General features: G+C 36.3%; 1 protein-coding gene across 6 annotated transcripts; it reads left to right on the forward strand.

The window, feature by feature from the left end:
* CCP110 (centriolar coiled-coil protein 110) lies at positions 1-27,363 on the forward strand. Of its 6 annotated transcripts, XM_067012283.1 has the most exons (17): positions 32-237; positions 1,097-1,162; positions 2,086-2,231; positions 4,639-4,794; positions 8,008-8,136; positions 11,031-12,681; positions 14,671-14,801; positions 15,629-15,806; positions 16,584-16,723; positions 16,973-17,089; positions 17,432-17,533; positions 17,721-17,837; positions 21,047-21,120; positions 21,669-21,731; positions 22,409-22,468; positions 22,953-23,038; positions 25,400-27,362. In XM_067012283.1, exons 4-17 carry the CDS (start codon positions 4,654-4,656, stop codon positions 25,450-25,452), a joined length of 3,042 nt encoding a protein of 1,013 aa, XP_066868384.1. In that variant the 5' UTR covers positions 32-237; positions 1,097-1,162; positions 2,086-2,231; positions 4,639-4,653; the 3' UTR covers positions 25,453-27,362. The 6 variants fall into 6 exon arrangements, with proteins under 6 accessions (XP_058892932.1, XP_058892935.1, XP_058892936.1 ...); XM_059036949.2 differs by lacking the exon at positions 1,097-1,162 and having other exon boundaries at positions 1-237; XM_059036952.2 differs by lacking the exon at positions 1,097-1,162 and having other exon boundaries at positions 1-237; positions 14,674-14,801.
* Positions 27,364-27,844: the final 481 nt, after the last annotated feature.

The raw sequence follows: 27,844 nt of genomic DNA on the forward strand, positions 1-27,844 counted from the left end.
CCCGGAAGCAGCCACCGGAAGTGCCGGCCCTAAGAGGTGGAGTCCGGACGGCGGCGGCAGCGGCGGCGGCGGTTGCCAGGAGCCCGCGTTGCCGCCTGAGCACCGTAATATGGCGGGGAGGAGGAGGAGGAGGCGGCGGTGGATGGAGCTGCTCTCAGTCAGTACCAATTGAGCAGTTTGTTTCCTGCCAAGGCCCGGGGCGAGGGGAGGAAAGCTGCCGCGGCCGTGGGAGAACAGGTGTGTGCGTGAGAAGGGGCTTTGACTCAGCGGGTCCGGCAGCGAGGCCGCAGGGCGGGCGGAATTGGCGCGCTGAGTATCTGAGGGCGGGCTCTGCACGGAACCCGAGCGAAGGTGCCGGGCTTTTGGGCCTCGAGCCTCTGGAAAGGCTCCGGGTGGGCAGAGGCGGATATCCCGGGGGCCGGCGTCACCGAGCGCGGAGGTGATGCTCAGATGCTGGCACCGTCTGGTGGGTGTTCGGGATGGAGCCTTATCAGAGGAGTTGGGGGAAGTGGGCTTGGGGCGCTACGGTGAGGGCAGAGGGTCCCCAGTAAATAAACTCGGGCTAGACCCGAGGAACCACCTCCTGTTGATAAAAGCGGTTGGGCCCTTTTTTTTTTTTTATGGCGAGAGGAGCGTCCCCAGGGTGTGCACTGGCCATTTCTGAACGGCAGCTACCACCAAGCAAAGACCCTGGGAGCGCTGTTTACTCTGCCTTTGCGATTCTCTGGGGGCAGAAGCATGAAGAAAAAAAGGAAATTCTCTTTATTACCCATGATGCTACTGGGTAGTACCCACCCTTTGCTTCTATCTGGTTATAATCCCAGTTCCCTACCCCCCAGTTTAGGCAAATGGCAGGCGCCTAGAGATTGATTTAATGGGGAGGGGTCTGGACACAGCAAAATGAGGAAGCTGTTGTCCCCCTTTCCACGTTTTTAAGTTAAATTGAATCTTACCAGGAACAAAGTACTGTCGCTACCCTCCAGGAGTCCGTAAACTAGTGAAAAAAATCATAGTCATCATCCTCTTCGAAATAAAAGTCGCTCCCATTTATTGATGCTTTCTGCATATCTTACAGTATACTAATGAATCCTTACAGAATCTCTTTGAGACAGATACTCTTGATTATCCCTGTTTTACAAATGAGGAAACTGAGACAGAGATGGTAAGTGAATTGCCAAGAGCATACAGCCAGTGTGTGTGCCTGAATAAGAACCTTCCCCTTTATTGCCTCTATAGGAAGTTTGTTTTTAGGATGACTGATGGGTAAACAACCAGCTAACAACTGAAAACAAGGCAAGGTGTTCTGTGTTACTTTTACCATTCCCTTCAGTGACATTTCGGATAAAGCCCTGGTGAAGAGTAGGTAGCAGAATCATGAGTTAATGGGGTTTGCAAAGAGGCTCATTTGGAGAAGGATCATCGTCTAAATGGAGAAGACAGGGCATGTCTGAACTTGATGCAGCCAACAAATTATTTTTTAAATTATTATTATATTTTTATTTTTATATTTTGCGGTACGCGGGCCTCTCACTGTTGTGGCCTCTCCCGTTGCGGAGCACAGGCTCTGGACGCGCAGGCTCAGCGGCCATGGCTCATGGGCCCAGCCGCTCCGCGGCATGTGGAATCCTCCCAGACCGGGGCACGAACCCGTGTTCCCTGCATCGGCAGGCGGACTCCCAACCACTGCGCCACCAGGGAAGCCCCTAGCCAACAAATTATTAATTCAAGTGGACCAGTAATGCCTGCTGGTAAAGTATGGGGCAGCAGATTTGTGGTTGGAGTGGCCTTGTAGTCAAGGCTCCCTTAAAATAAAACCCTGCTGACAGAGGTAATTGTGGCATGAGAAGTGAAGTGCACTCTTGCTTAATCATATAAGATACAGACGCTCGCTTTTTAAATGGTTGCCTTTGCAGTTTAGAGGTACCAGTTTCTCTGAGAAAAGGGTCATCTATGAAACAGTCATTCTCAAAATTCCATTCTTCCTTGCTAGCTTCTTTGCTGTGTAGTCCACTGTCTTATTTTTTCTGGTTTACGTTATTGTTTGAGCTAATTATCCTAATTTATTTATTCAATATTTTTATGAAGTGCCTACTGTGTACAGACACTGTCCTATGTAATGGGGATTCAGTGGTGAGCAAGACTGAGAAGGTACCTGTGCTTATGGAGCTTACATTTTGGTGGAGGAAGAAAGACAAAAACCAAGGAAATAAACAAGATAATTTCAGATAGTGGTAAGTGCTATGAAAATTGGGAAACAACAGGGTAGTGTGATAGTGAATCACGCAGGGTTAATTTAGTTGGGATAATAAGAGACGGCCTCAGAAGAGGAGATCTCCAAGCTGAGACTAAAGGATGAAAATAATCCAGTCATGCTCTAGGGTCACTTGGTAATTTCCATAATCATCATATTAGACTTGTATTTGGATGTTTAATACCTTATAGGCCATAAGTTATGCTGTAATAATATATTGCTGTATGTCTGCAATATGTATGAAAAACATATACTGTTTAAGGGATGTGAATTTAACTTTCTGAAGCAATGAGGCATATTTTTTATATGATGTTGTTGAAAGAAATATAAAACTTTTGCCATAAAGATATTTTATTTCCTTAAATTTCCCAGACCTTCTGTGCTTTGCTTATGTGTCCATTGGAAATATATTACATTAATTGTATGAGTAATCTGTTTTGGTTTCTTGTAATGCTGAATGCATGGGTTGTGTTAAAAAAATCTTTTGAAGTATTTTAGTAGAAATGGGGTCATTCGAATTTCTCTTATACCTTAGCTTATGCCTATTTTGATTGTTAAGATATCATAATGTGGGTTGAAGTCTAGATTAAAAAAGGAGACCTTGCCATGGTTATCATGCAGTTAAAGTATTATGTTTTGTTTTTTACTTTTGCTTGTCTTATGAATATAAGTTTGCAAAATAATCTCATTTACACTCTAGAGAACCATTTCTTTGAAATTAAACTCTCAGTTTGCATAAATGAATGTAGAAATAATTAGAATTGATGGGATGGTAGGAAGAAGTCTTGCTATTAATAAGACTACCAGTTGGTCAAAAGTAGCAATATATCTTTTTTCATAATCTAATCATAATTTTGAATATAATTTTTCTTCATTTCTAACTGTGATATTATTTGTCCCTGATACGTTAGCATACTAAATTTTTAAGTACCTTGAGGCTTAGGGCAGTATCGTATTGTATCTTATTTCATGTTTGCATATCCCACGTCATGAATTGAATTTCCCTTCCTTCTCTCTTTTTTTCTTTGTTAATTAATTGTTTAAAAATGAGCACTTAAAGAAGCATTATTGTATTAGTTTTTCTGTTTTCACAGATCATATCGTTATTGGTTATGTGTCCAGTGATAGCTCTCTTTCCCTTTCCCTTGTTTATTTAAAGGAAACAATGCCAGACATAATGCTATGGAAACAGGCAATCAAATATTTAACACTTGCTAGATGAATGAATTTCGTATCTAACCCTTCCTTTTACCTTGTATTTTCATAGCCACCATCACAGCTTCCCAGAAATTGTGAAATTATGGGACTGATTATTTTAAGTGGTTTGGTGATGGTTCCACTTTTTAACAGTAAAGTAGAATTAATATGAGAGCCAGTAGATTCTGTTTTCCACTTCTGACTGATTTGGTCAGTTATCATGGAGTCAAATTATATTCTTAAGATATGCAAGTAATAGACTTTGGACTCCATGATAGAAAAAAGAACTTTTGAAAGTAAATACCAGTTTTTATTTAACTAGCCCTTTTGTCTTTTTTTTTGGCTACAAAAGCATTCCTACCTTTGTATTATCTACGTTTTTTTTAAAAAAATAAATAAGCTGTGATACACATTTTTGGGCTTAGATTTCTTTCTTATTTTATTTTTATTTTATTTATTTATTTATTTATTTTGGCTGCGTTGGGTCTGTTGCCGCGTGCGGGCTTTCTCTTGCTGGGGCGAGCGGGGGCTACCCTTTGTTGTGGTGCGCAGGCTTTTCATTGTGGTGGCTTCCTCTTGTTGCAGAGCACGGGCTCTAGGCATGCAGACTTCAGTAGTTGTGGCATGCGGGCTCAGTAGTTGTGGCTTGCGGGCTGTAGAGCACAGGCTCAGTAGTTGTGGCGTACGAGCTTAGTTGATCCGCGGCATGTGGGATATTCCTGGACCAGGGCTTGAACCCATGTCCCCTGCATTGGCAGACGGATTCTTAATCACTACGCCACCAGGGAAGTCCTATTTAGTTTTCCTTGTGATGTGTAGATAAGTCCTCCTGAAGAAAAGGTAATATTATGTTTTACAACTGAAGTTAGTTCGGTTGTATAGAACTTTGTTTCCTTTCAGAAGGTTTCATTGCTGAGTGCTCAGTACTTTTCTAAACTGATCACATTTAAAGATTGATTATGTACAAATCTTCAAAAATATTTAGTATATGAAGCAAGGCTTGACTGGGCAGGGTCTTGAGGTGCTTTCCTATACCCAAGAATTAGCTCCCGATCAGTGAAACAATTCTGGGAAAGCCAGTTCTAGGAATTGTGAATTCTAGGAATATTTCGGCGCCCTACAAATTTGCCAAATAAATTAAGATCTATTTTTGTCAGCACATTAAAAATGGCTGTTTTTCTTTCTTGTAGTGTGATTGTGGGAAGATGGAAGAGTATGAGAAGTTCTGTGAGAAAATTCTTGCCAGAATCCAAGAAGCATCACTATCCACCGAGAGCTTTCTACCCGTCCAGTCTGAAAGCATCTCACTTATTCGCTTCCATGGAGTGGCTGCGCTTTCTCCACTGGTAAGTGTTTTTGATTTTATATAATCTTTTTTTCTATAGTGAACCACTAAGGTAGTTCACAGAAAAACAAAAGAAAGGCTGGCTTATAAATATCAAAAAGATGCCTGACCCTTTTCATAAGTAAAGAAATGCAAATGAGTTAGCCTTTGGTTTTTTTTGTTTGTTTGTTTTTTGCTTTTTTTTTTTTAGACATATTTGATTGGCAAAGATCTGATAGGACCTAGTATTTCTTAGCTTGTGGGGAGGAGGCACTTAAAATGCACTTTTGCTGAGAGAATTGGTTGATTTTATTTTTTGATGAGCAGTTTGGTAGTGTTTATCAGAATTTAAAAGTGTATATAACCTTTGACTCAGCAATTCCATTTTGGGGAATATCTTACAATTATACTCATCCATGTGCCTGAAGAAGTATGTGTAAGGTTATAGGAGCATTGTTTAAAAGAGCAAAAGATTGATGAACAACCTAAGTGTCCATCAGTACTGGACTAGTTTAACTAACTGGTCCACTTTATAGACTCTCATTAAAATGAGTACAGTAGATCTTAATGTATGGGCATGGAAGGATCTTCACAAGCTACTGTAAATCACTCGACACAGCATGCTGTCAGAGGCAGTATATAGTAGTAGTTAAAAGCCTGGCTCTGGATCCTTCTGGCCTGGATTCAGGTTATTGCTCTGCCACTTACCTGCTGTGTGAACTTACAGGTCTATTTTCTTTATTTGTTAAATGAGGATAAAAAATAGTGCCTACCTCATTGGGCTGTTTTGAGGAAAACGAACTAATACATTTAAAATGCTTAGAACACTACCTAGATCATAGTAGGTACTCAATATATACTAACTATTTGGGTTTTTAAATAAGACTGTTATCTTCTTTCTCTGGGGAGGAGTGAGGGAATATCGGATGAGAGGGAAGACACACTTTTCATCGTGTTTCCCTTTGATACTGATTGAATATTTTATAAATGTATGTGATGTTATTTCAAATCAGAAAACTAATATTATTGAAAGAGAGTTATAAATTTATTTCTTTTCTGTATAGCAGGATTTAAAAGGTCAATACTTTCTGCCAACTTTTTGTAATGAAATTTTCAACCATACAGAAAAGTTGAAAGGATAGTTCCGTGACTACCCACATATCTACCATTTAGATTTAACAATTTTTAACATTTTTGCCGTCTTTGCTTTATTGCGTTATTTGCTTTATTTAAAACTTTTTTTGTTTTATTGCTGAGCCATTTGAAAATTACAGATAAATGACACTTCTCCCCTAAGTATTTCAGTATACAGTTTCTAAAAATAAGGATACTCTCCTACATAAAACTCCAATATCATATCATACTTTATGAAAGTTAATAATTTTAATAGCATCTAATATTCTGTTTATATTCAAATTTCTCTATTGTGCTCAAAATGTCTTTTATAACTTTTTTTTCTTGTCTGGATCCAGTCAGAGTTCACAAATAGCATTCACCTGTTATTTATTTATTTATTTTTATTTATTTATTTTTTTTGTGGTATGCGGGCCTCTCACTGTTGTGGCCTCTCCCGTTGCGGAGCACAGGCTCTGGATGCGCAGGCCCAGCGGCCATGGCTCACGGGCTTAGTTGCTCCGCGGCATGTGGGATCTTCCCGGACCGGGGCATGAACCCGTGTCTCCTGCATTGGCAGGCGGACTCTCAACCACTGCGCCACCAGGGAAGCCCTCACCTGTTATTTTTTTTAATGTCTTTGATACAGAACAGTTCCTTAATTTCTTTAAAAAGTTGTTTTTTATGATAGTGAATTTTTAAAGAGATCTTACAGAATGCCTTATATTTTGGATTTGTCTAATTGTTTCCCCATGGTGACATTTAACTTACCCTCTAGTCCCTGTAGTTCTTATAAACTGGAAATTAGCCTAATAGTTTGGTTAGAGTCAGGTTAAACATTTTTAGCAAGAATTCTTTGGAGATGATGCCATGTACTTCATATTAAATTAAATCAGAAGTTACATAATGTGTTGTTGTTTGTCTGTTAGTAATGTGTAGTTTGAACACTTGCTTCTATAGAGGTGACTGCCATATGACTCTAAAGGTATACATTTTCTTTTCTCTTTTTGATTAGCAAGTAAACTGTGGAATGTTTCTTTGGTACCATGCAAATAAGAAAAGATTTTAAAACATTTTTATTAGCTACTTGATGACATATTGCTTGATTAGTTTAATATAGGCCAAAATGACTGGGCCTTGTTGTTTAGGGTCTACGACTTCATCAGTTACTTATTTATAAGCAAAATCTAATGCTTATGGACCTTAATCCATGTTTTTAGGTTGTATCTGATAGTTAAATACTGCAACTTTGAAATAATTTTTTACAACTGTTTTCTATTTGCATAAATCTAAAATAAGTCTTGACTCCTTAACATAGTGACTAAACTTCCCAGGACTTAATAATAAAGACTTAAATCCACCAAAAAAAAATAATGCTTGGAAGCCTTCAATTTTTTCAGTACATTACATTTTTATTGGAGGTTACAGTGAAGTGGAACCAAATATGTGTTCTGCTTTTGTAGGCAGATAAAACATTATCTGTTTCTTTTATCATTAAACCTCTGGACATTTTCTTGAGGTAGCAAAGAGGTGAAATGTATACTGATTAAAGGATTAGAAATAACTGAACCAGTGAAGTAAGACATTACCAAATGAAAATCTCAACAAATAGCCAAAAGGGTTAATTTTGTCTTTCAGAGCATTTGATAAGTGAACAGTTTTTTTTTCTTTCAACTTTTTTTTTTCGATTGAGAATAATTACTTACAGATCTCAAGTGTTAAAGTTCAATGAGTGCTGGGGACTTCCCTGGTGGCCTAGTGGTTAAGACTCTGTGCTCCCAATTCAGGGGACATGGGTTCAATCCCTGGTCAGGGAACTAAGATCCCATATGCCACACAGTGCGACCAAAAAAAAAAAAAAAAAAAAGCAAAAAAGGCAGTCCCATGAGTTCTGATATATGGCATCCATTTATAACTCACACCCACACAACATTTTCATCACCACAGAAAAATTTCATATGCTCCATCCCAGTCATCACCCCCCAACCACTGTTCAGATTTTTTTCACTATAGATAGTTTTACCTGTTGCACACATTTTTAATCATTCTGGTTCAAAACTACCTGATTTTATGATATTTTTACATTTATGAGAAATAATTACATATTTATGATGTTTTTCAGCTTAATATTGAGAAAAGAAAGGAAATGCAACAAGAAAAGCAGAAAGCACTTGATGTAGAAGCAAGAAAGCAGGTTAACAGGAAGAGAGCTTTACTGACACGTGTCCAGGAGATTCTTGAAAATGTTCAGGTGTGTAATTTAAGCCCTTTTAAATTATAATTAAGAAATCATGAGTTAAGCATTGATGATAATTTTTCAGAAATATATTTGCCTTAGTAGTTAATTACCAATATACTGTTAAGCTTGAGAAGCTCCATAATTTGTGATATTCCATTTCAGTTACTCCAAAGAAAATTCACTTGCTTCTTAGTGGTGCTCAGTACTTGAATCAGAGGGTACGTAGACAATGGACCCGTACACTGAGTATAATTGCTTGTTGTCTGTGTCTTATGACTCTAAAAACATTGAATTCTCAGTGACAAAATGATAGAATTGGCCATTGTAGTTTACCTCTGAACTAATCAGACTATTGACTCAATGACTTTATTCTCATTCTCTGCTAAAGTACATAACTGTCCCCAATTTCTTTTCTGGTGAAAATTCTGCTTTTAGATACACAAATGCAATCTAGATTAGATAATAGAATTGCCTAGAGGCATCTTAGATACAAATTGAAACTATTTAAACAACACATCTATACCTTTGCAATAATTTTTATTTAAATTTGTATAAACAATGTGTTTTAAGGTCTGGATCATTTCATACTAAAAAGAGTGAATTAGATAAAACAAATAATTTCTGCCTTATGTAACTCTGTTTTGCTGGTTACATCTTTTAATTTTTTTTATAATCTTAGGGGTTTGTGGTTTGTGTAATTCATACTAGATGATTTATGTACAATGACCCTTAGGATATTTCCCACTAACTACTACCTTCATTTCTCTGTGGGTAGTAGATTTTAATTTGTAAAGTATAATTACTGCTCATATTGAGTTTAAAAAATGTAGTGAGTAGCACAATAAAGGTGGGCTTTTTATTTATTAGATATTTCCTATTATTGGAACAAAAATGGCATATCATTCTTGGTCCACTGAGAGAATATATCAAATATACTACTTATGAGTTTATTGTTGAGTTTAAAGACTTTCTGTGCTTAGTAGAACGTGTACAATGTTGAACTATAGAGTAATGAATTAATTATGCAAATAGAGAAATTTTATATAATACAAATAGATTTCTAAGGTCTGTTTTACCTGTAAAACCTATGATTCTATGATAGATTTTGTTGTTGTTGTTATTTAAATTGTCTAACCAAAGGCTTTTTTAGTGATGTACAAAAAGCATGGCTGCTGAATATCACAAATATAAAATGTTTAGCTATTTTGAGGAAATAATTTATTTTACTTGAACCTGCGAACATGTGTCAGGAGTATGTATCCCTTTTGTTTTATTTCGATTGTGAGGTTGTGACCAAGTAGATCTTGTTGTACTGTTTATTGCATAGTACCTGGAAATCATTACATGTCTTGGGATTTGTAAGGTAAAATAGGAGTGCCAATATTGCCTAAGAAAAAAAACACATACAAAACAGCCTAAAAATCTTTTAAAATTCAGGATTCTGGAGTGTATTCATATGATAATATGATAATGATTTCTGCCAGTTTCATATATGCTTGTATAATGTTTAGAAAACATCCTAGTTCACTTTTTTTTTTTTTTTTCTTTTTTTTTGCGGTACGCGGGCCTCTCACTGTTGTGACCTCTCCCGTAGCGGAGCACAGGCTCCGGACGCGCAGGCTCAGCAGCCATGGCTCACGGGCCCAGCCGCTCCGCGGCATGTGGGATCTTCCCGGACCGGGGCACGAACCCGTATCCCCTGCATCGACAGGCGGACTCTCAACCACTGTGCCACCAGGGAAGCCCCCCTAGTTCACTTTTTGTTCTTTTGCAAAGTCGAATTATTTAGATACAAAATGTAATTTTATTGTTTTCTGTTGGATCTTTTGTGTATACAGTTGTTTTCATCTTTATTAAATTTTTAACTTATTTTGCTTGTTCAAAAACTCATTAACAGGTTGCTGTTTTAAATGATCATACAGTTAATCAAATTGAAATTTGCCTTAATGAATCAGGTTTTAAGTTTTTCTTATTTTTTAAGTATTAAGCTAGATGGCTGACCTTTCATTTACCACAAATTTGTCTTATCATATAGAAGGATTTTAGTTAAAATTTGGAGTAAGCGTATGGAAGGCAGGAGTCTTGGTACTGAATTATTTTTTTGCTTAATCAGTGTTCTGGGCAAGTTAGTCCTTGTTAAAGAGGAATCATCTATGTAAGAAATTTAATTACTTGCTATTTATCTTACACATTGTTATCCCTTGATGATAGTTCTCATAGGAGGAGCAGTTGGTGATGTTAATAACATATAACCAGAAGAAAGTTGAGGAAAATGCTTCTATTCCAAGATTAAATTGCACATGAGTATATGAATATATATATGTGTGTGTATATATATGCACATATGTTCATATTTGTATCAGATTAGTGACTTTTTTTCTTTTCTTTCTTTCTTTCTTTATTTTTGGCCGCACCTGGCGGCATGTGGGATCTTAGTTCCCTGACCAGGGACTGAACCCGCGCCCCCTGCAGTGGAAGTGCGGAGTCTTAACCACTGGACCGTGAGGGAATTCTCTTTTAATCTGTTAATAAATAGGCCGGGATGACCAGTAGATGCTTTTTATAGTAATTTGAGCTCCATATGATATAGAATACTATAGAAAAGGTCATCTGAGTTTTTATTTGTGTTTTCAAATATTAGAACTCTGAATCTTCAGTTTCAGTTTCACTTTAGAAAACAATGAAATCAAAGGCTTTTTGTGTAGTGAGGAAATATTACTTTTCATTACTTAAATTTATTTTTATTTGTTTATTTATTTATTTTTTTGGCTGAGCCACACGGCATGTGAGATTAGTTCCCCGAGCAGGGATTGAACCTGTGCCCCCTGCAGTGGAAGTACGGAATCCTAACCAATGGACCACTAGAGAATTCCTGGAAATAATAATTTTTAAATTTCCTTTTTCAGGTTAGAAAAGCACCTACTGCCTGTGATTTTGATCAGTGGGAGACTGAAACAGTTTACTCTAATTCAGAAGTCAGAAACTTGAATGTTCCTGCTATACTTCCAAATATCTTGCCAAGCCCTACTGAACACTCTACTTTAGCAAAGTTTGAAAAGATAACTGGAATTTTGCCATTGAATACTGAGGACCAATTTAAATCTAATGGGATAGACTTAGCTAGGGACTCAGAAGAATTCAGTTATCTGAAGCAATGTGATAGTTCAAATATTAGCCATGCAGAAAACAAAGCTTCTCTAAAGATCTCCTCAACAGCTGCACAAGAGCCACTTATTTCTGGTGATCTCTTTCTAACAAATGAAGAACAAGATCCATCACTTTTGGGGGAAGTTACTCCCGATCCCTACATAATGAGTCTTCAGAAGCTGATGAAAAAGTCAAAGGAATATATAGAAAGAGAGCAATCTAGACACAGTCTGAGAAGTAGTGCAAAGAGGAATGTTAATGAGAGTTATTCAGACAAAGAAAATGATGCTGTTAAAGTGACTGACTGTGAAAAGGAGAAGGGCCAGTTGATGGGCAAGCACTGTGGTTCAGTTATTCCTGACAAACCAAGCCTTAATAAATCAAACGTTCTTCTCCAAGGTGCTTCCACTCAAGCAAGCAGCGTGAATACGTCCATTTTAGGTAGCTTTTCTAAAGTGGACATACCTATACCAACTGGCCATTCCACTGTTTTAGAGCCTGATTCTGATTTTAAAGGCATTCCCACTTTTGTTACTGAAAATAATGTTATCAAAAGTCTTACTGGTTCATATGCCAAATTACCTAGCCCAGAGCCAAGCCTAAGTCCTAAAATGCATCGAAGGTGTTCTAGGCCATCATCAGCATGTCATATACTTATAAATAACCCAATAAATGCTTGTGAATTAAGTCCTAAAGGAAAAGAACAGGCAGTGGACTTAGTTGTTCAAGAAACTGATGAAAAAACAAATGTACCTGAAACTGTGCCAGAGTTACCAATTGATTTAGCAGGAGTTTGTTCAAGCAAGGTCTATGTCAGTAAAAATACATCTGAAGCCATACAGGAAATGGTTTTAGGTAAATCAAATCAGGTATGTCAATCTTCAGGAAGTCAATTAGAAAATAAAGTTATTCATGGACTTGCTATCATGGAAGGTCAGTTAACATCTGATGGGAGAGGACCACACAAAATGGACAGTACATGTACTGCAGTGGAAAGATTGCATGAGCCATATGCCACCAGTCAATGTATAGTGAGTCAAAACTTTGGAACTGTGAGTGGACTCAAGTCAGCCAATGTGTTAGAGAAAAACTCCTGCAATTTCCAAATGGGACTGAATAAGTCTTATGATGTAAAAAACCCATCTCCTTTACTGATGCAAAACCAGAATACCAGAGAGCATATGGACACCCCTACAGCGTCCTGTGGAAATGAACAATTTTTGGATAACAGTTTTGAGAAAGTTAAACGGAGACTTGATTTAGATATTGATAATTTGCAAAAAGAAAACTGGCCTTATGTCATAACAACTGGAATAGCTGAACAGGAAAGGCAACATTTGCCAGAAAAAAGATACTCTAAGGGGTCTGTCTACATCAACAAGAATAAAATATTAGAAAGTAGTTCCAAAGGTAAGACAGCTTCAAAGTGTTTAATATCTGCCAAGCAGGTGGCATCTCTATTTAATACCTTTAATTGACAATAATTGTCAGAATAATAATAATTGCAGAATAATTATAATTGTCTTCATCTGTTCATTTATCAGAGAGCATCACTAGCTACAGTTTAATGCCATTTGATAGGCTTTCTTAAAGGATTTTCCTATTTAAATTATGAATCTTTCACAATCCACTTGGTATTATAGAGAATATTGTTAATGACTGGAGGAAAAAGTTCTTGCATGAAACATCACTCATAGTTTTAATCCAGTATATTGCTATGATGTCTTCCTTTTGGACTGTGGTTTCTAATATTTTCATCAGTTTGCCGTTTCATTTGTAATGAGATCTTCATGTAGTTGGCCCTTTAGTAAACACTTTAACACTAAATTATTAGAGAAGATATCACACATAAGGCTCTGAGTAGTGTTTCAAGAGTGGTTTCTTTATTAATGAAATTATTCCAAATTTCTTTTTGTTGCATCTAGTGTTATATTAACAGTAACTTGTTAAAACATGTCTTCTTTATTACTCCTTACTTTGTTGTCATGGCTCATAATTCTTCATTACTGATGTGGAAGACATATAAATCAAGTAAATTAAGTTTTTAGACACAGACATTTCAACTCTAATGTGATATGTATCCTCCTGAAAAAAACTTCATATTCTGTAAAATTGCACACTAAAAGTAACACGGTTTATAGGAAAAATAGGGTTGGGTTGGGGCAGACTACATAACACCTGTGCGACTTTATTATAAGCACTCTAATAAAAACAGTTGATATCTGAGGAGCCAGCTTGGCTTCTCCAAGTAGATGACATAGTAGGCTAGAAGCTGTCTCGGTGAATACCAAAAGTACACAGACTGACCAAGTGGCAGTTCCGGGCAGTGCTTTCACAAGAGGAAGGCCAGTGCGTGTGAGATGAGGCCAGGCATGGAGGCAGCGGCTTGCTATCAGAGTGGGTAAGGGCGGCAGTGCATTGTGCCGAGAGCTGCCCGTAGCTTGGCTGCCTGCCTCGGGCACACCTCCCAGAGAGGGATCCCCTGGACAGGTACTCATTTATAAAGTTTTTAAGGTAGAGCTGAATGGACTCCAGTTGTTGGCTGAGTGGTTGAGTGGAGGGCCTTTTTCCTTTCTTGCTGAACGTTACAATTCAACTCCTTTTTCAGCCCCCCCCCCCGCCTATAAAAAAATTGCACGTGAACAACTGCAAATTGTTGTAGCCGAATAAAATGTATTTAGGAACAAATTATCAGAATACCATGGCAGGTAGGACAAATATAATGCGCTTATCTTTAATGAAAATCATTGTGTATTTGGAAAGAAGGATTCTTTGAATTTAGTTGAATTATAATGGATTCCTAAATATGTGCTACATCTGTGTAATACTTGATATTTCAACATTTCAAAGTGTCACACTACTTTCTATTCAGTAAGTTGCATAGTCATACTGATTTAATAATGTTTTTAGTTAGTAATTAAAATATCTAGAATTTTAGTATCCATTCTTTTTTGGAGCCTCAAGCTGAGTAGCTTTACACTGTCAAAGCAACATTTATTTTAAAAAAGTAAAACAAAGCAAAAGTAGAAGCTACAATACCAGAGACCCTGGAGAAGGACAAGAGTGAAGAAAATAAATGGAGGTGAGATGCACATGAGAACCACATTGTGAAGTTAATTGGAGTAAGGAGAATTGGACGGAACATATAGTCTTGGCTTCATCAGTTCAGATCATGATGGGATCTGTCGAACGAGTGGGTTAGGGTGATGAGATACAGACCTTTATTAGCATGAAATGAGAGGAGGGCAAAAGAGAATGTGATTGAAAGTGGGCTATATCTTGATTGTACTAGGTCAGATCCAGGAATGCTCTCTGGTCAGAAGCGTAATTTAAATTGATGTTATAAAACATCAGATATTACTAAATTTTCTAAATTTGAGGGGACATGTTTCTTTTCAGAAGGCGAGGAGATATTAAAAAGTAAGATGTTAGCTTTTGAAGAAATGCGGAAGAGACTAGAAGAGCAGCACGCCCAGCAGTTATCACTACTCATAGCTGAGCAGGAAAGGGAACAGGAGAGACTGCAAAAGGTGAGGAATTAAAATGTAGGGATATAGGGCTGGTGAGTGGAGTTTTGGTCATGTATAGGATACTTATAATTGTTACCCTGTATATCTTAATCTAAGGTGGTCGTTGATTTTCATACATGGAGAGTATTTTTTGGATTTAAAAAAAAGTGTAATTATCAATTTTTTTAACATCTTTATTGGAGTATAATTGCTTTACAATGGTGTGTTAGTTTCTGCTTTGTAACAAAGTGAATCAGCTATACATATACACATATCCCCATATCTCTTCCCTCTTGCGTCTCCCTCCCTCCCACCCTCCCTATCCCACCCCTCTAGGTGGTCACAAAGCACTGAGCTGATCTCCCTGTGCTATGCGGCTGCTTCCCACTAGCTATTGGTTTTACATTTGGTAGTGTATATATGTCCATGCCACTCTCTCACTTTGTCCCAGCTTACCCTTCCCCCTCCCCGTGTCATGGAGAGTATTTTTATTGCCAAAATGTGAGTTAAAATATTTTGATCCTTATCTAACAATAAATGCATAATTTATCAAAACGATACTTAATTGAATGCTTGATTCAAAATTTGTAATATTTTTAAAAGGTATTTTGTAAGTAGATGCTGAAATATGCATTCTGTAAGAGTATATCATAAGAGGAAGGACACTTGTTTTAAGATTATCCCATCTTAAAATCAATTAAATAAATTGTCAATTTTATTTGAGGGAGGAGAACCTGAAATAAATAATAATTTGCTTATAATCATACATACTTTTAGCTGAGCCTAAAATACTATTTGGAGATGTAATTAAAAGAGCTACCATATTATAATAAACTGTTAATCTACAGGAAATAGAAGAACGGGAGAAAATGTTAAAAGGGAAGAAGGTGATTACAGCGGAAGCCTCTGAATTGGACATTAGCAATGCTGTGGACTTAGAATGGAGAAAGATAAGTGACTCTGGTTTACTAGAAACAATGCTGTCTCAAGTGGACTCACTCCATACTTCAAATTCAAATAGTTCTGGTAAATATTAAAAAAAATCCTTTTCCATTTGAAAAAATTATCCTATAGTAAGATATTTTATTTGGCACATCTTAAAATTGTACCTCCTTTCTATAAGTGATTCCACACCCAACTCACTGCTATTTGCCAGCTGCTTAGAAACTGGTGAAAAATGAAATGATAGCAGCAGATCAAAGACCAGTGAACAGGTTCATGAGAAAATCCACCTTAGCAAGGAAAATATCAGGAAATTTGACTCAGAGCCTGGGCTTTGTTCATTCAAGTAGCAGGTGATATTCTTCAAGTGATAACACAGTTTGCTATCTCCTGAGTGATCTTGAATTACATCTAATTACCCAGTCCCAGTAAGAGCTTATCTTCACATCTCCAATTATCCTGAGATGCTGTTTGTGTTGAAAAGATCCATCTGGTGCATAAGCTTAAAGTCCATAAATATTTTAAGTCTGCTGTGGATCAGTTTCAGTGTTGTTATTCTTTTTTTTTTTTTGCGGTACGCGGGCCTCTCACGGCTGTGTCCTCTCCCGTTGCGGAGCACAGGCTCCAGACGCGCAGGCTCAGCGGCCATGGCTCACGGGCCCAGCCGCTCCGCAGCACGTGGGATCCTCCCGGACATGGGCACGAACCCGTGTCCCCTGCATCGGCAGGTGGACTCTCAACCACTGCGCCACCAGGGAAGCCCCAGAGTTGTTATTCTTAATGAGTGTCATGTTTATTTGGATGTTCTGTGTATTCTCATTATTTGACACCAAGTATAATACTTTATGTATATTTCTCAAGGTTTCACAAGTTCTGCCCTACAACACAGCTTTGGTTCTGCAAGTGAAGTACCATTCTACCTCTGGGGATCATCAACTAGTGGCTTGACCAAACTCTCAGTAACAAGACCTTTTGGAAGGGCCAAAACTAAATGGTCTCAGGTGGGCAAACATAAAGATAAATGCATGCATGTCTGTCTATATCTTTTCTAAAGAGCTATGTTATCTTAGGTTGTACAAATGAGGCATAAATATTTTGCAATACATCAAAAGCTTAGCTTTTATTAAAGATTAAACTACAAAGAGTAAACACATATAGAAGAATTTAGTTCATTGTAATAGATTAAGAAAAACAATCTTGAGTATAATGCTCAGATTATTAAAATGTTGTGTCTATCTTATTTCTTCTAGGTTTTCAGTGCAGAAGTACAAGCAAAATTTAACAAAGTAACTGCAGTAGCAAAAGGATTTCTTACTCGTAGGCTCATGCAGACAGATAAGCTGAAACAACTTCGACAAACTGTAAAAGTAAGAGGATTGTGTAAATTGTATTACATTTCTGTCTCAGTTTCTATCAGTGTTGTGACAGCTGAGTTGACAAATCAGTTCAGAACTTAGGCAGATCAAACATTTTTTAGTCACATAATATAGGTTGTTTTAGAAATTGATTAATCTCATTCAGATAATTTTTTAAAATATGTAAACGAAGTAGTTTGTGCCTTTTTTTTTTCTCACTTTAAAGTGAGTGCTGTTTGACTTCTGATGTAATAGTTTTGTGTTCTTCATTTCATTTTGACTGAGAAAAAGAACAAAAGGAAACTCCAGTGATCATGAAATCTTTCTAGAAAAATGAAGGAGCATTTCTTTCAGGATACTATGGAATTCATAAGAAGTTTTCAGTTGGAAGCACCATTAAAGAGAGGTGTTGTTTCAGCACAAGATGCTTCTCTTCAGGAAAGAGTGTTAGCTCAGGTAATGCATGTATCCTCAAGGCTCTTAGGAAATGGAAATGTTTTATTTCTCTGCCTTCACTGAACCATGGAAAGTAGGTTTCAATGAAAACTTTAACCTTTTTCTCTAAATAAGAGCATACGTAATACTACTGACCTCTAACCTCATCTTTTTAAATGGGTATCATATTTTCTTCTTTTGAACTTAGTTGCGAGCTGCCCTGTATGGTATTCATGACATATTCTTTGTAATGGATGCAGCTGAAAGAATGTCTATTCTACATCATGATCGAGAAGTTCGCAAAGAGAAAATGCTCAGGCAAATGGTATGTTACATGACTTTTTAACTAGTGAGTGGAAAAAAACCCTCTATTTCTTTTACACTCACAAATTATTTCTGTTACCAAATGTGTGCGTTTTCCCCCCACACCAGATCTCTGACACCAGCTGGGTGTCCTACAATTCAATTCAGTTCTGATACCATCTACCTGGAGTTAGTAGCAGATCCTACATGTTAAGGAGGCAGTCTTATGAGACTGCCCCCACTTCAGATGCCAATCTCATTAAATAAATCTTTAGGAAAAAATAGGAAAGAATTTTTGTACTTGTTTAGATACATATTAATTATACATGTTAATTCAAGGGTTAAGTATATTTTATTAATAATTATGTTGCTTCTGACCAACCGGCTATGAAGTGGGGTTCCCATGACTCCCTCCTCGGGTTTGAAAATTTTTCTAGAATGGTTCACAGAACTTAGGGAAACATTTGGTTACATTTAATGGTTTATTATATAATAAAGGATACAGTAACAGATACAGATGAACAGCCAGACAGAGAGATGCATAGGGCGAGGTGTGGAAGGGTCCTGAGAGCAGTAGCTTCTGTCCTGTGGAGGGTGTGTGCCACCTTCCCAGCATGTGGATGTGTATTTTAGGGTTTTTATGGAGGCTTCGTCATGTAGGCATGATTGATTATTGACTCAATCTCTAGCCTTTGTCCTGTCCCCAGAGGATAGGGGGTGAGGCTGAAAGTTTCAAGGTTGTAATCGTGCTTGGTCTTTCTGGTGACTAGCCCTCATTCAGAGCCCAGCAAAGGTTGTCTTATTAGAACAAAAGATACTTTGGGGAATTTCCCTGGCTGTCCAGTGGTTAAGGCTCGGTGCTTTCACTGTCGGGGCCCAGGTTCAAAAAAATTGCTTCTATCACCCGGGAAATTTCAAGGGATTTAGGAGCTCAGTGTCAGGAACCAAAGTCAAAGATCAAACATTAGAACAAAAGATGCTTCTGTCACTCAGGAGATTTCATTAAAAGGGTTTTAGGAGCTTTGTGTCAGGAACTGGGGTCAAAGACCAAATATTAATAGGAACCAGGGGCATATCAATCGATTGAGTGATCTATCTATAATTACTTCACATTGAGGTTCTTCTGGGTTTGGCGGGCCTCTCACTGTTGTGGCCTCTCTCGTTGTGGAGCACAGGCTCCAGATGCGCAGGCTTAGTGGCCACGGCTCATGGGCCTAGCCACTCCGTGGCATGTGTGATCCTCCCGGACCGGGGCACGAACCTGTGTCCCCTGCATTGGCAGGCAGACTCTCAACCACTGCACCACCAGGGAGGCCCCTAAATATCATTCTTTATTGACTTTAGCACCCATCCTACAATTCTTTTTTTTTTTTTTTAAATATTTATTTATTTTTGGCTGGGTTGGGTCTTCATTGCTATGCACAGGCTTTCTCTAGTTGCTGTGAGCGGGGGCTACTCTTTGTTGTGGTGCACGGGCTTCTCATTGCAGGGCTTCTCTTGTTGCGGAGCATAGGCTGTAGGTGTGCGGGCTTCAGTACTTGTGGCTCGCGGGCTCCAGAGCACAGGCTCAGCAGTTGCGGCGCACGGGCCTAGTTGCTCCGCGGCACATGGGATCCTCCCGGACCAGGGCCCAAACCCGCGTCCCCCGCATTGGCAGGCCGACTCCCAACCACTGCGCCACAAGGGAAGCCCCCATCCTACAATTCTTAAAACAGGTAGTTCCCAGGATTACCAATAATATTTAAATCTGTAGACAAATTTAAAAGAAATTGGCAAGAATTACATACTGTTTTTGTGATTAGATTTTTGAGTGAAGTGTTGAATATTACTTGGATGACTCATAAAAAACTGTCTGCTGCTCCTGATTGAATTTCCTTGAAACTGTCATGTACATTTTACCTCTTTTGGAAATCAGAGTTAGAAAAGAGGCTCCAAATTAATTTGAAATACAGTTGATGCTTGAACAACGTGGAGGCTTAGGGGTGGCCCACAGTCAGAAATCTCAGTATAACTTCTGACTCCCCAACAACTTAACTACTAATAGTCTACTGTTGACCAGAAGTCTTACCAATAACATAAACAGTCAATTAACACATATTTTGTATGTTATATGTATTATATACTGTATCCTCAAAATAAGTTAGAGAAAAGAAAATATTAAGAAAATCATAAAGAAGAGAAAATACATTTATAGTACTGTACTGTATTTGTCAGTACCATAATTTATGTTGTCTGTTTATAAGATGAATCGTGTCTGTTAAGTACCTACCTCAATATTGTCTTATATGATACAAAACACTGTAGATGTTATACGTGTTACTAACATTAGACATCAAAAATGAAAAGATAAAAAAACTGAAAATGTGAAAAACAAGTTCATATTTATTTACAGGTATAACAATTCATGCATTGATAATGAGGAAGCAGCAATATGTTTGATTTATGGGAACCTAGTGTAATCAATACGATTGCTTCACAGTAGCCTAGCCTGTACACTAAGGAATAAATTGTTATAATCATGGCATACAGTGTTGTCATATTCATAATACAGTATTGGAAACAGTGTTACATTAAAAAAACACACACATACCTGTGATGATAGGCTGTAGTTGAGAGAGAAGAGAGGGAGAGGGAGGCAGAGAGAGAGAGAGAAAGAGCGAGAGGCCTGCATACTGTATGGTAATGTAACTCTTTGAAAGCAGGTATAAAACAGTAAGAAAACACATTAATTTTATATTGAATATCACTCACCTTATGCTTATGTAAGGATAGACTAGTATATACATATATTTTATGCATTCATGACAAAATTTTTTTTTCATATTTCTAGGTTATGTGGTTCATCTGTGAGTTTTTTAAAGTTGTCATAAATCTCCAAAAAAATTTCCAATATATTTGTTGAAAAAAAATCTGCATGTAAGTCACCTGTGCAGTTCAAATCTGTGTTGTTCAAGGGTCAACTGTATATCAGAGTGTTGGAGACCTGTGGTTTGAATCAATGATCTTAGTGTGGTTGGCAAAAGAAAAACAAGCCAAATTTATACTATTTCATTGGGAAAAATAATTTTAATTATTTAATTTAAAAAATTAGACTGCTTCAATTGTAAAGACTAAGTTTAAGTTCAAAATGCCAGTAAGAAGTTTTTCCATGCAATTTGAGATCATCCAATACTATACTTTAGTGGTATTACTGGTACCACTAGAGCTTCATGTTACTTTTGTATTTTAAAGGATAAAATGAAAAGTCCACGAGTGGCCCTTTCAGCTGCAACACAGAAGTCTCTTGATAGGAAGAAGTACATGAAGTAAGTTTTTTTCATGTCTTGTCATATTCTAATTTAATTATTATCAAGCCAATTAATTTTAAGCAACTGTTGGTTTGTATATTCAAATTAGAAATAAAGAATTGTTAACTCTTCTGCAGCTGAGGTGATAGAAATCCCTTTATATAGTTTTATTAAAATCAGGTGGTAAAACCTGATTTTATCTTTAGATAAATGTATTAACTATAATTTTGTCAACTTTCAACTTGTGTAATTGATAGCTAATCAAGTAATCTTAAAAATACTCAATCCTTATATTCAGTGTTAATTTTATATCTTTTAAATATATTCTTTTTCAAATATCCTAAAGACTTCATAGCAGGAAAAACTTAATGCAAATAATATTCTGAAACTATCAAAACTCTTCTTTCTTGAAATTTGTCTTTAGTATGCTTATTACAGGTCTTTCAGTAGTGCACCAACTTTGAAATGATGATTTGTTTCTGTCATCCTGTATCACATTTGTAATCATGTGTTTTCCCCCTTTCTAAATACATTGTTTGTGTGTCCTTATTTTTATATTGTGTTAGAGCTGCAGAAATGGGAATGCCAAATAAGAAATTTCTGGTTAAGCAAAATCCTTCTGAAACAAGGTGAGAAAAATCACTTAGTCTCAGTAAGAGGCTATTTTTTAACTTTTAAGGAAAAGAAAATCTTATAAATCCCAAGCTTGTTTTTTGTTGGCTTTGTTCTACTTTACATCAGTAAATCTCTCCCTGTTGGGGTGGAGGGTCACAGAGTCAGAATCCATCGTAACACCTGGTCATATACGTGGTCATGTGCCAGACCAGATGTTCCTGGAGCGTTCTGTAGGACATGCTATCTCTGATGGAAATTTGAGCCCCATATGTACTGAGTTCAGTCTGCTGTCCAGGGGGTCTTTGATACTACTTAAAAACCTTAGAAAGCTAGCTTAATGTTTCTGACGTGTTTTCTGTTCTTACAAGAGTGATGTTTTGTTTCTCAGATGTTTGAAAGGAAAAATTCCTTCTGTAAAGTACATAAATAAATTATCTAAAAGCACAAGGATTAATACTTGTGTTAGACATCTCTTTCCTGATTAAAAAAAACCGAGGTTTGTTCTCTTGGTGAGCAAATAAGCACCATATTAATACACTTTAATCAATTTGTTTTGCATTGTGATAATGTATAGGCCAAATCATTGCATCGTTGACTCCTGCCTCACTGTTTCTTTCATCTGTTGAAAGAAAGTGGGGGAAAAACTGAATTTTATCCTATTGAATTAATTTTTTATTTACCTTGTCAACAGAGTCCTTCAGCCAAATCAAGGACAGAATGCACCTGTTCATAGGCTACTGAGTAGACAAGGGTAAGAATTCAACACACGTGGGTATTTAAAAATATTCAAATCAAGATTAGGTTTGAGAGGGATTAGCTTTTTATATAAAGGATAACTTTTCAAATGTGATCTTTTTATAGTATTAGGGAGAGCTTTTAACGTGTTATTCAAAGATAACCCTTTGATGTACTGTTGTGTATTATATTTTAATTATCATCTTATGTTGGCGTGTTTTTGCTTTTCATTTCACACCATTTTGCTCATTAAATAATGTAAACATCCACATAGTAAGTTCAACATCACCAAAGTGTTTCTCCAACAAAGCATAAGTCATGGTTATAGTCTCCTGACGAAGGGAAAGGTATAGTTTCTTTACTGTGCGCATGCATGAGACTTAATTCTTTTCAAGCTTATTTGTGCTTTGAACGGTTGATGCAGTATGGTTGCTTTTTTTGAATGTTGAACATTTAGAACTTAACGCAAGTGACTTAATAACTTTTTTATATTCAATTAGAACCCCTAAGACATCAGTGAAGGGGGTTGTGCAAAATAGACAGAAGTCTTCACAGAGCAGAGTGCCTAACAGAGCGCCTGTTTCAGGTGTGTAGCAAACGAATTCCTGAAACCCATTCAATAGAAAGACGGTGCACAAGCTGCCCCATGACCCAGGCCATACCAGCGGGATAGAGTGTCTTTCCTTGCCACCATAATTTTGGCATATTCACCGTCATTCCTACTAGTGATTGTTTGTATTAGTATTTTGCGGCAGTTAGGAGATCTTAGTGAAACTGTGGTTCCAATCTTGATTTCTGTAAATTCCATGGAGACACTATGTATTTTTTAATCTGAAAACTGTAGAATTATACATGCTTAACTCAGAAAAGTTTTTATAAATGAGTAAAATATAATGATCTGATGTCTAAATCTGTGCATGTCTGTTCAGCTTTGGGGAAGTGTATCACCCAGGAATATTTGTATCTGCACATAAGGGGAAGAATTTCTCTCTGACCACAAGATCACATGTGAATATGCCAAATGGGAGGGGGTGATGTCTTAATCTTTTGCTCAGTAAGAAGCTTGAGCTAAATTTCTGTTTATGTTCATTATTTGAGAATTATTTAAGGGCTAAGCCAAAAAGTGTATTTTAAAATCCTATTTATGGTGGCAAAAAGACAAATTCATTGTTGAGCTAATGCAAAACCCTTAAGCTAATGTTTTAATATTTTTTAGGTGTCTTTGTTAAGACACTATGATAACTCACGAAAAATTATGTGATCCATTAAAAATACTTCCAAAATGCTTTGCTTTAACTAGACTGCTTTCTAAACATTTAAAAGAAACCTAATCACCAGGCAATTAAAATTAAATGTTTAATCAATTCTAGTCTTCTCATTAATACACCATTAGTCATATTTTAGAGCTTTTATTACTAAGTAATTATCTCCGAATTAGGAGGGAATAAGCAACGTAAATTTTTTCATGTTATTCACATAAGTTCAAAGAGGGAACAAGATATTGATCACAACTTTGAATTGATTGCTCCCCTTTTGCATGTATATATAGTGAGTTTAATTCATAATGTTGAATATATAGAGGATAATTTAAAAGGTCATCTTTTGGAATTCACTTGTGAGTGACAGTCAATGGAGTTGTTTTAAAGGGGATTACAGAGCTGAAAATCCTGCTTATTCCAGAGGTAGAATCAGCTGGTTTGAAAGATAACCATTTGGAAGAACTCAGACCAAACACCAGACCTGTTGCTTGTGAAGTTACATGGAATTTTAAGACATTTTAAATTTTTTCTCATGTTAGTGTTCTATATTGTAATAAATCCTAGCTAGTTGGCAAATCATTGAGGAATTAGTATTGTTTTGCCTAATGTTGTCTATTGCCAGCGTGACTACTCTCCATATTCTTTTCTCATGCATTTCATCTCCACTATTTGTCACTTGTGAATCTATAAGTAAAATAGCAACTACTGTTTCTGTTCAGTAATACGCAACAGTATAAAGGATGAATAGGAAGTCATTGCAGTTAATGTGTACAATGAAGTTTAATATTTAGAACTATTGTGGTTTAATTGCATTGCAACATAATTATTAATAAAAATGTACTTACCCTTGAATTTACATGTATAATTAATATGTATCTAAACAAGTACAAAAATTCTTTCCTGTTTTTTCTTAAAGATTTATTTATACATGAGTGCATTTTTAGACAATTGAAAAAGACTAAAGAATTTTATCCTTTTACATAAACTGAAAATTTGGCTTATGACTGACTAAAATTCTACTATGAATCTCAACACAGGGATCCATAGTTGCTTTTGAAAAGATTCTTTCCTCCTTAAATTTTTAATGGCCTGGATTATGTTTCAAACAAATTTGAAATTATGCTTTGATTTGACCTACATGGAGGACAAACCTTTTATTAAGCATTTTATAGAAAACTCATTTTTATGTTGATAGACTATCATATTCTTAGACTGAAGTACAATTCTAAGGCATTAAAGTTTGCTGCAATGCAATTAAAGTTTTTTATAGTTTTTAGAAACTAAATTGCAGTCTCTGATCTCATCTATGTTTTAAAACGTTCATTTGATGTCTTGTGCTTGACTTAAGAGTTTATAGTGAAATTCAGAAACTGCTAATTAAAGCAGAGTAGAAGGTAGTAATGCAAAATGGTTAAGTAAAGCAATGAAACAGGTAGAATTGGGTTCTCAGAGTTTCTACTTCTAGTTCTGTTACTAATACAGGTGACTTACTCTCCTATGTCTCAGTTTTATTATTGTTAAAATAGTAGTGACAATTTTGACCTTGTGATTATTTTACATAAGGATTAAATATAATAATGTGTTTTGCTTATTAGCTCAGTGCTTGGTACATAGTGAGCACTCATTAAATGGTATCATTACAGAAAAACTAACATTGAGAAATAATAATAGTTTTGCTCTATTTTTAGGAGTATATGCAGGAAAAATCCAAAGAAAGCAGCCAAATGTTGCGACAACTTAAGAAGACAACATTCATTAGGATAAAAAAGGGGGGAAGGGTTAGGATCCATATTATTTTCCCTGCTCACGACTTTTTATTTAATTCTGGACTCTGTTTACACAGGCAAAGTGATGTCAAAGGGCTGAAAAATCATCTGGATATTTTGGTCAGTCTGGCTAATCCCATCCCCCCCACCGAATTTTCCTCTTAATACCAGTTTCGGGTGAAGACAAATTAGTGTTTAGTAATTGGTTCATTTCTGTCCTTAACCTGCACAAACATAAGTTTGTTTTATTACTCAGGTGTCTACCGAGAACCTTTTTGTAAACTTAAAGGACATTTGCGTTTATTTCTATAAAATATTGAAAAGGTGTGATAACTTATAAATAAGTTCTGAAATATAAATTTCATTAATCTCTGCACACTGCTTGCTGAATTTGATAAACTAGATACTGTTCTGTTTGAGGGGAAATTATTGCAGAAGAATGTTTTTCCCCGGTTTTGTAACTTTGAAAACTCTGATTAATCTCTCATATTCTTGGACTTACTCTATAACCACATAGGATAGAACACTTGCCTGTTGATTGTGGTCCACCTAAAATTCACCACAGGAGTAGCTGGACATCACCATTTTGGTCACAGGTATACATTCCTCTCAACAACTAGTTGTCTCACAGAAATGTTAGGCTTAATGTATGTTAATAATGTATGTTACCTTAGTACTAGTAGAAACATTTCTATTAAATTATAAAATCTTTCTGTGGAGGGTATAACAAATTTGGGGAAGATAGCACAATCTTCTTAAATGTAGTAGCACTTAGGATTGAATGCATTATTACATCTATTTCTTTAAAATAGAATAACATGTTGCATGCAGTTACATTTTCTATTTAGTCTGTTTATTTCTTCATAGTCTGCTTTTTTTAGCATGCTGGATTTAGGGGAGAATAAAGCGCTATACAATATGACGATTTTCAAATGGGATAATAATACTGTCTAGTTGAAAGTCTGCATTACATAAGAGGCACTAATGTTTAAGGTTTTTCATCACTTACACAATCATTTAAAATATAAACCAAAAAATGTTGCCAAGGGAACATGATTTTATGAAAAAGAATGACACTGTTCATTTATCATGCCATCTCCAAAAGGGCTTTGTGCTTCTCACATAAAATTGGGAACATTTATGTGTACATTTAATCTTTCTAACTTAAATTTTAAAAAGATACTGGTATTTTGAAAATGCAGACTATATATTCTTAATATTCTCTTAAGAATGTCAAGATAAAGATTGTTTTCTTCGATTTTCCGTTCCATTTAAAATTTAACTTTTACATCCAGCTGTAGACAGAAAATAGTAATCTACTCTGGGTGTAAACTTGATATTCTTTATTGAGATGTATCATTTATTTAATGAGTGAATCAGAAAATTAGAAATAGAACACAGTCAAAAATGTCTGAGTTACCAATTTATATTTGTGGGCAAAGTGTATCAAAATTATCTTAATATGATAAATTGTGCTTTATCATTCTGAAAACTCAGGATACAGCTTACTCAGATCTTGTGGGTCTTTCCAGTATGAAAGATAGATGCTAAAAGTTTTGTGTACAGTAATGCAAATTGGCTACAACAAATCGTATGTTTCAGAGATAAAACTAGTTTTAGATTAAGGATGCAAAACTTGAGTGTTTTTTTTTTAAGGATAAAAGCTTGTGTGTTTTACAAATTTTTTAATGTTCACAGCTTTTTCTCATAAAAGTGCCAGACATTGTTTTGTGCTTTTAATGGATTTTTATTTATATATATTATTTTTGTTATTTTTTCTTTGAGTGGAATGTTCATGAATGTAAATTATATTTATTTTTATACTTTAATTTTAATTTTCACTAGTTTTGCTTCTAGGCAAAAGGCAAAATAAACTTTTCATCTTAAAAGAAATCTCATTTGATCTTTTTTATTTATCAAAGAAAGGACTTTTGAAAAGTATGTGGCCAAGACATTAATACTGTAATATGATAATGTTTTACAATTTTAAGACCCATGAAAGGTATGTCCCACTATTTAATATGTAACCTGTAACATTAGCCCCCCAGCATTTGATTTTGCATGAGTTGGACTTTTCAGAGGGCAAAAGTTCACTGAAGCTGGAAATGTCTTAGCCGGATTGAATGGGAGAGAATGCTAAGGTTGAAGTTCACACCAAGCTGCTAACTTGCATAGCGTTAAGAATCCAACCACTGCTGCTGCCTGATCATCTAATGTAAGCATAGTCCAATGTTCCTCATTTTTACCTCTTATCGAGGAGATACTACATTTGATAATCTACAAGGCAGTGTGAGAACAGCCTCTCCCTTTTCCAGTGGCCACCCTTTGCTCTTGTTTATTATGTACATTGGGAATAATAAAGAATAT

The sequence above is a fragment of the Kogia breviceps genome, chromosome 14 (genome assembly GCF_026419965.1).
Source record: "Kogia breviceps isolate mKogBre1 chromosome 14, mKogBre1 haplotype 1, whole genome shotgun sequence".
In the NCBI taxonomy this organism is placed as follows: domain Eukaryota; kingdom Metazoa; phylum Chordata; class Mammalia; order Artiodactyla; family Physeteridae; genus Kogia; species Kogia breviceps.

What these genes read in the sequence shown, in the direction of transcription:
- CCP110 (XM_059036949.2), top strand. Translation starts at nt 4,654, where the DNA reads ATGGAAGAGTATGAGAAGTTCTGTGAGAAAATTCTTGCCAGAATCCAA. An exon ending in CCAAAACTAAATGGTCTCAG is followed by an intron (nt 16,724 to 16,972) that starts GTGGGCAAACAT and finishes TATTTCTTCTAG; the next exon opens with GTTTTCAGTGCAGAAGTACA. An exon ending in AGGAAAGAGTGTTAGCTCAG is followed by an intron (nt 17,534 to 17,720) that starts GTAATGCATGTA and finishes TTTTGAACTTAG; the next exon opens with TTGCGAGCTGCCCTGTATGG.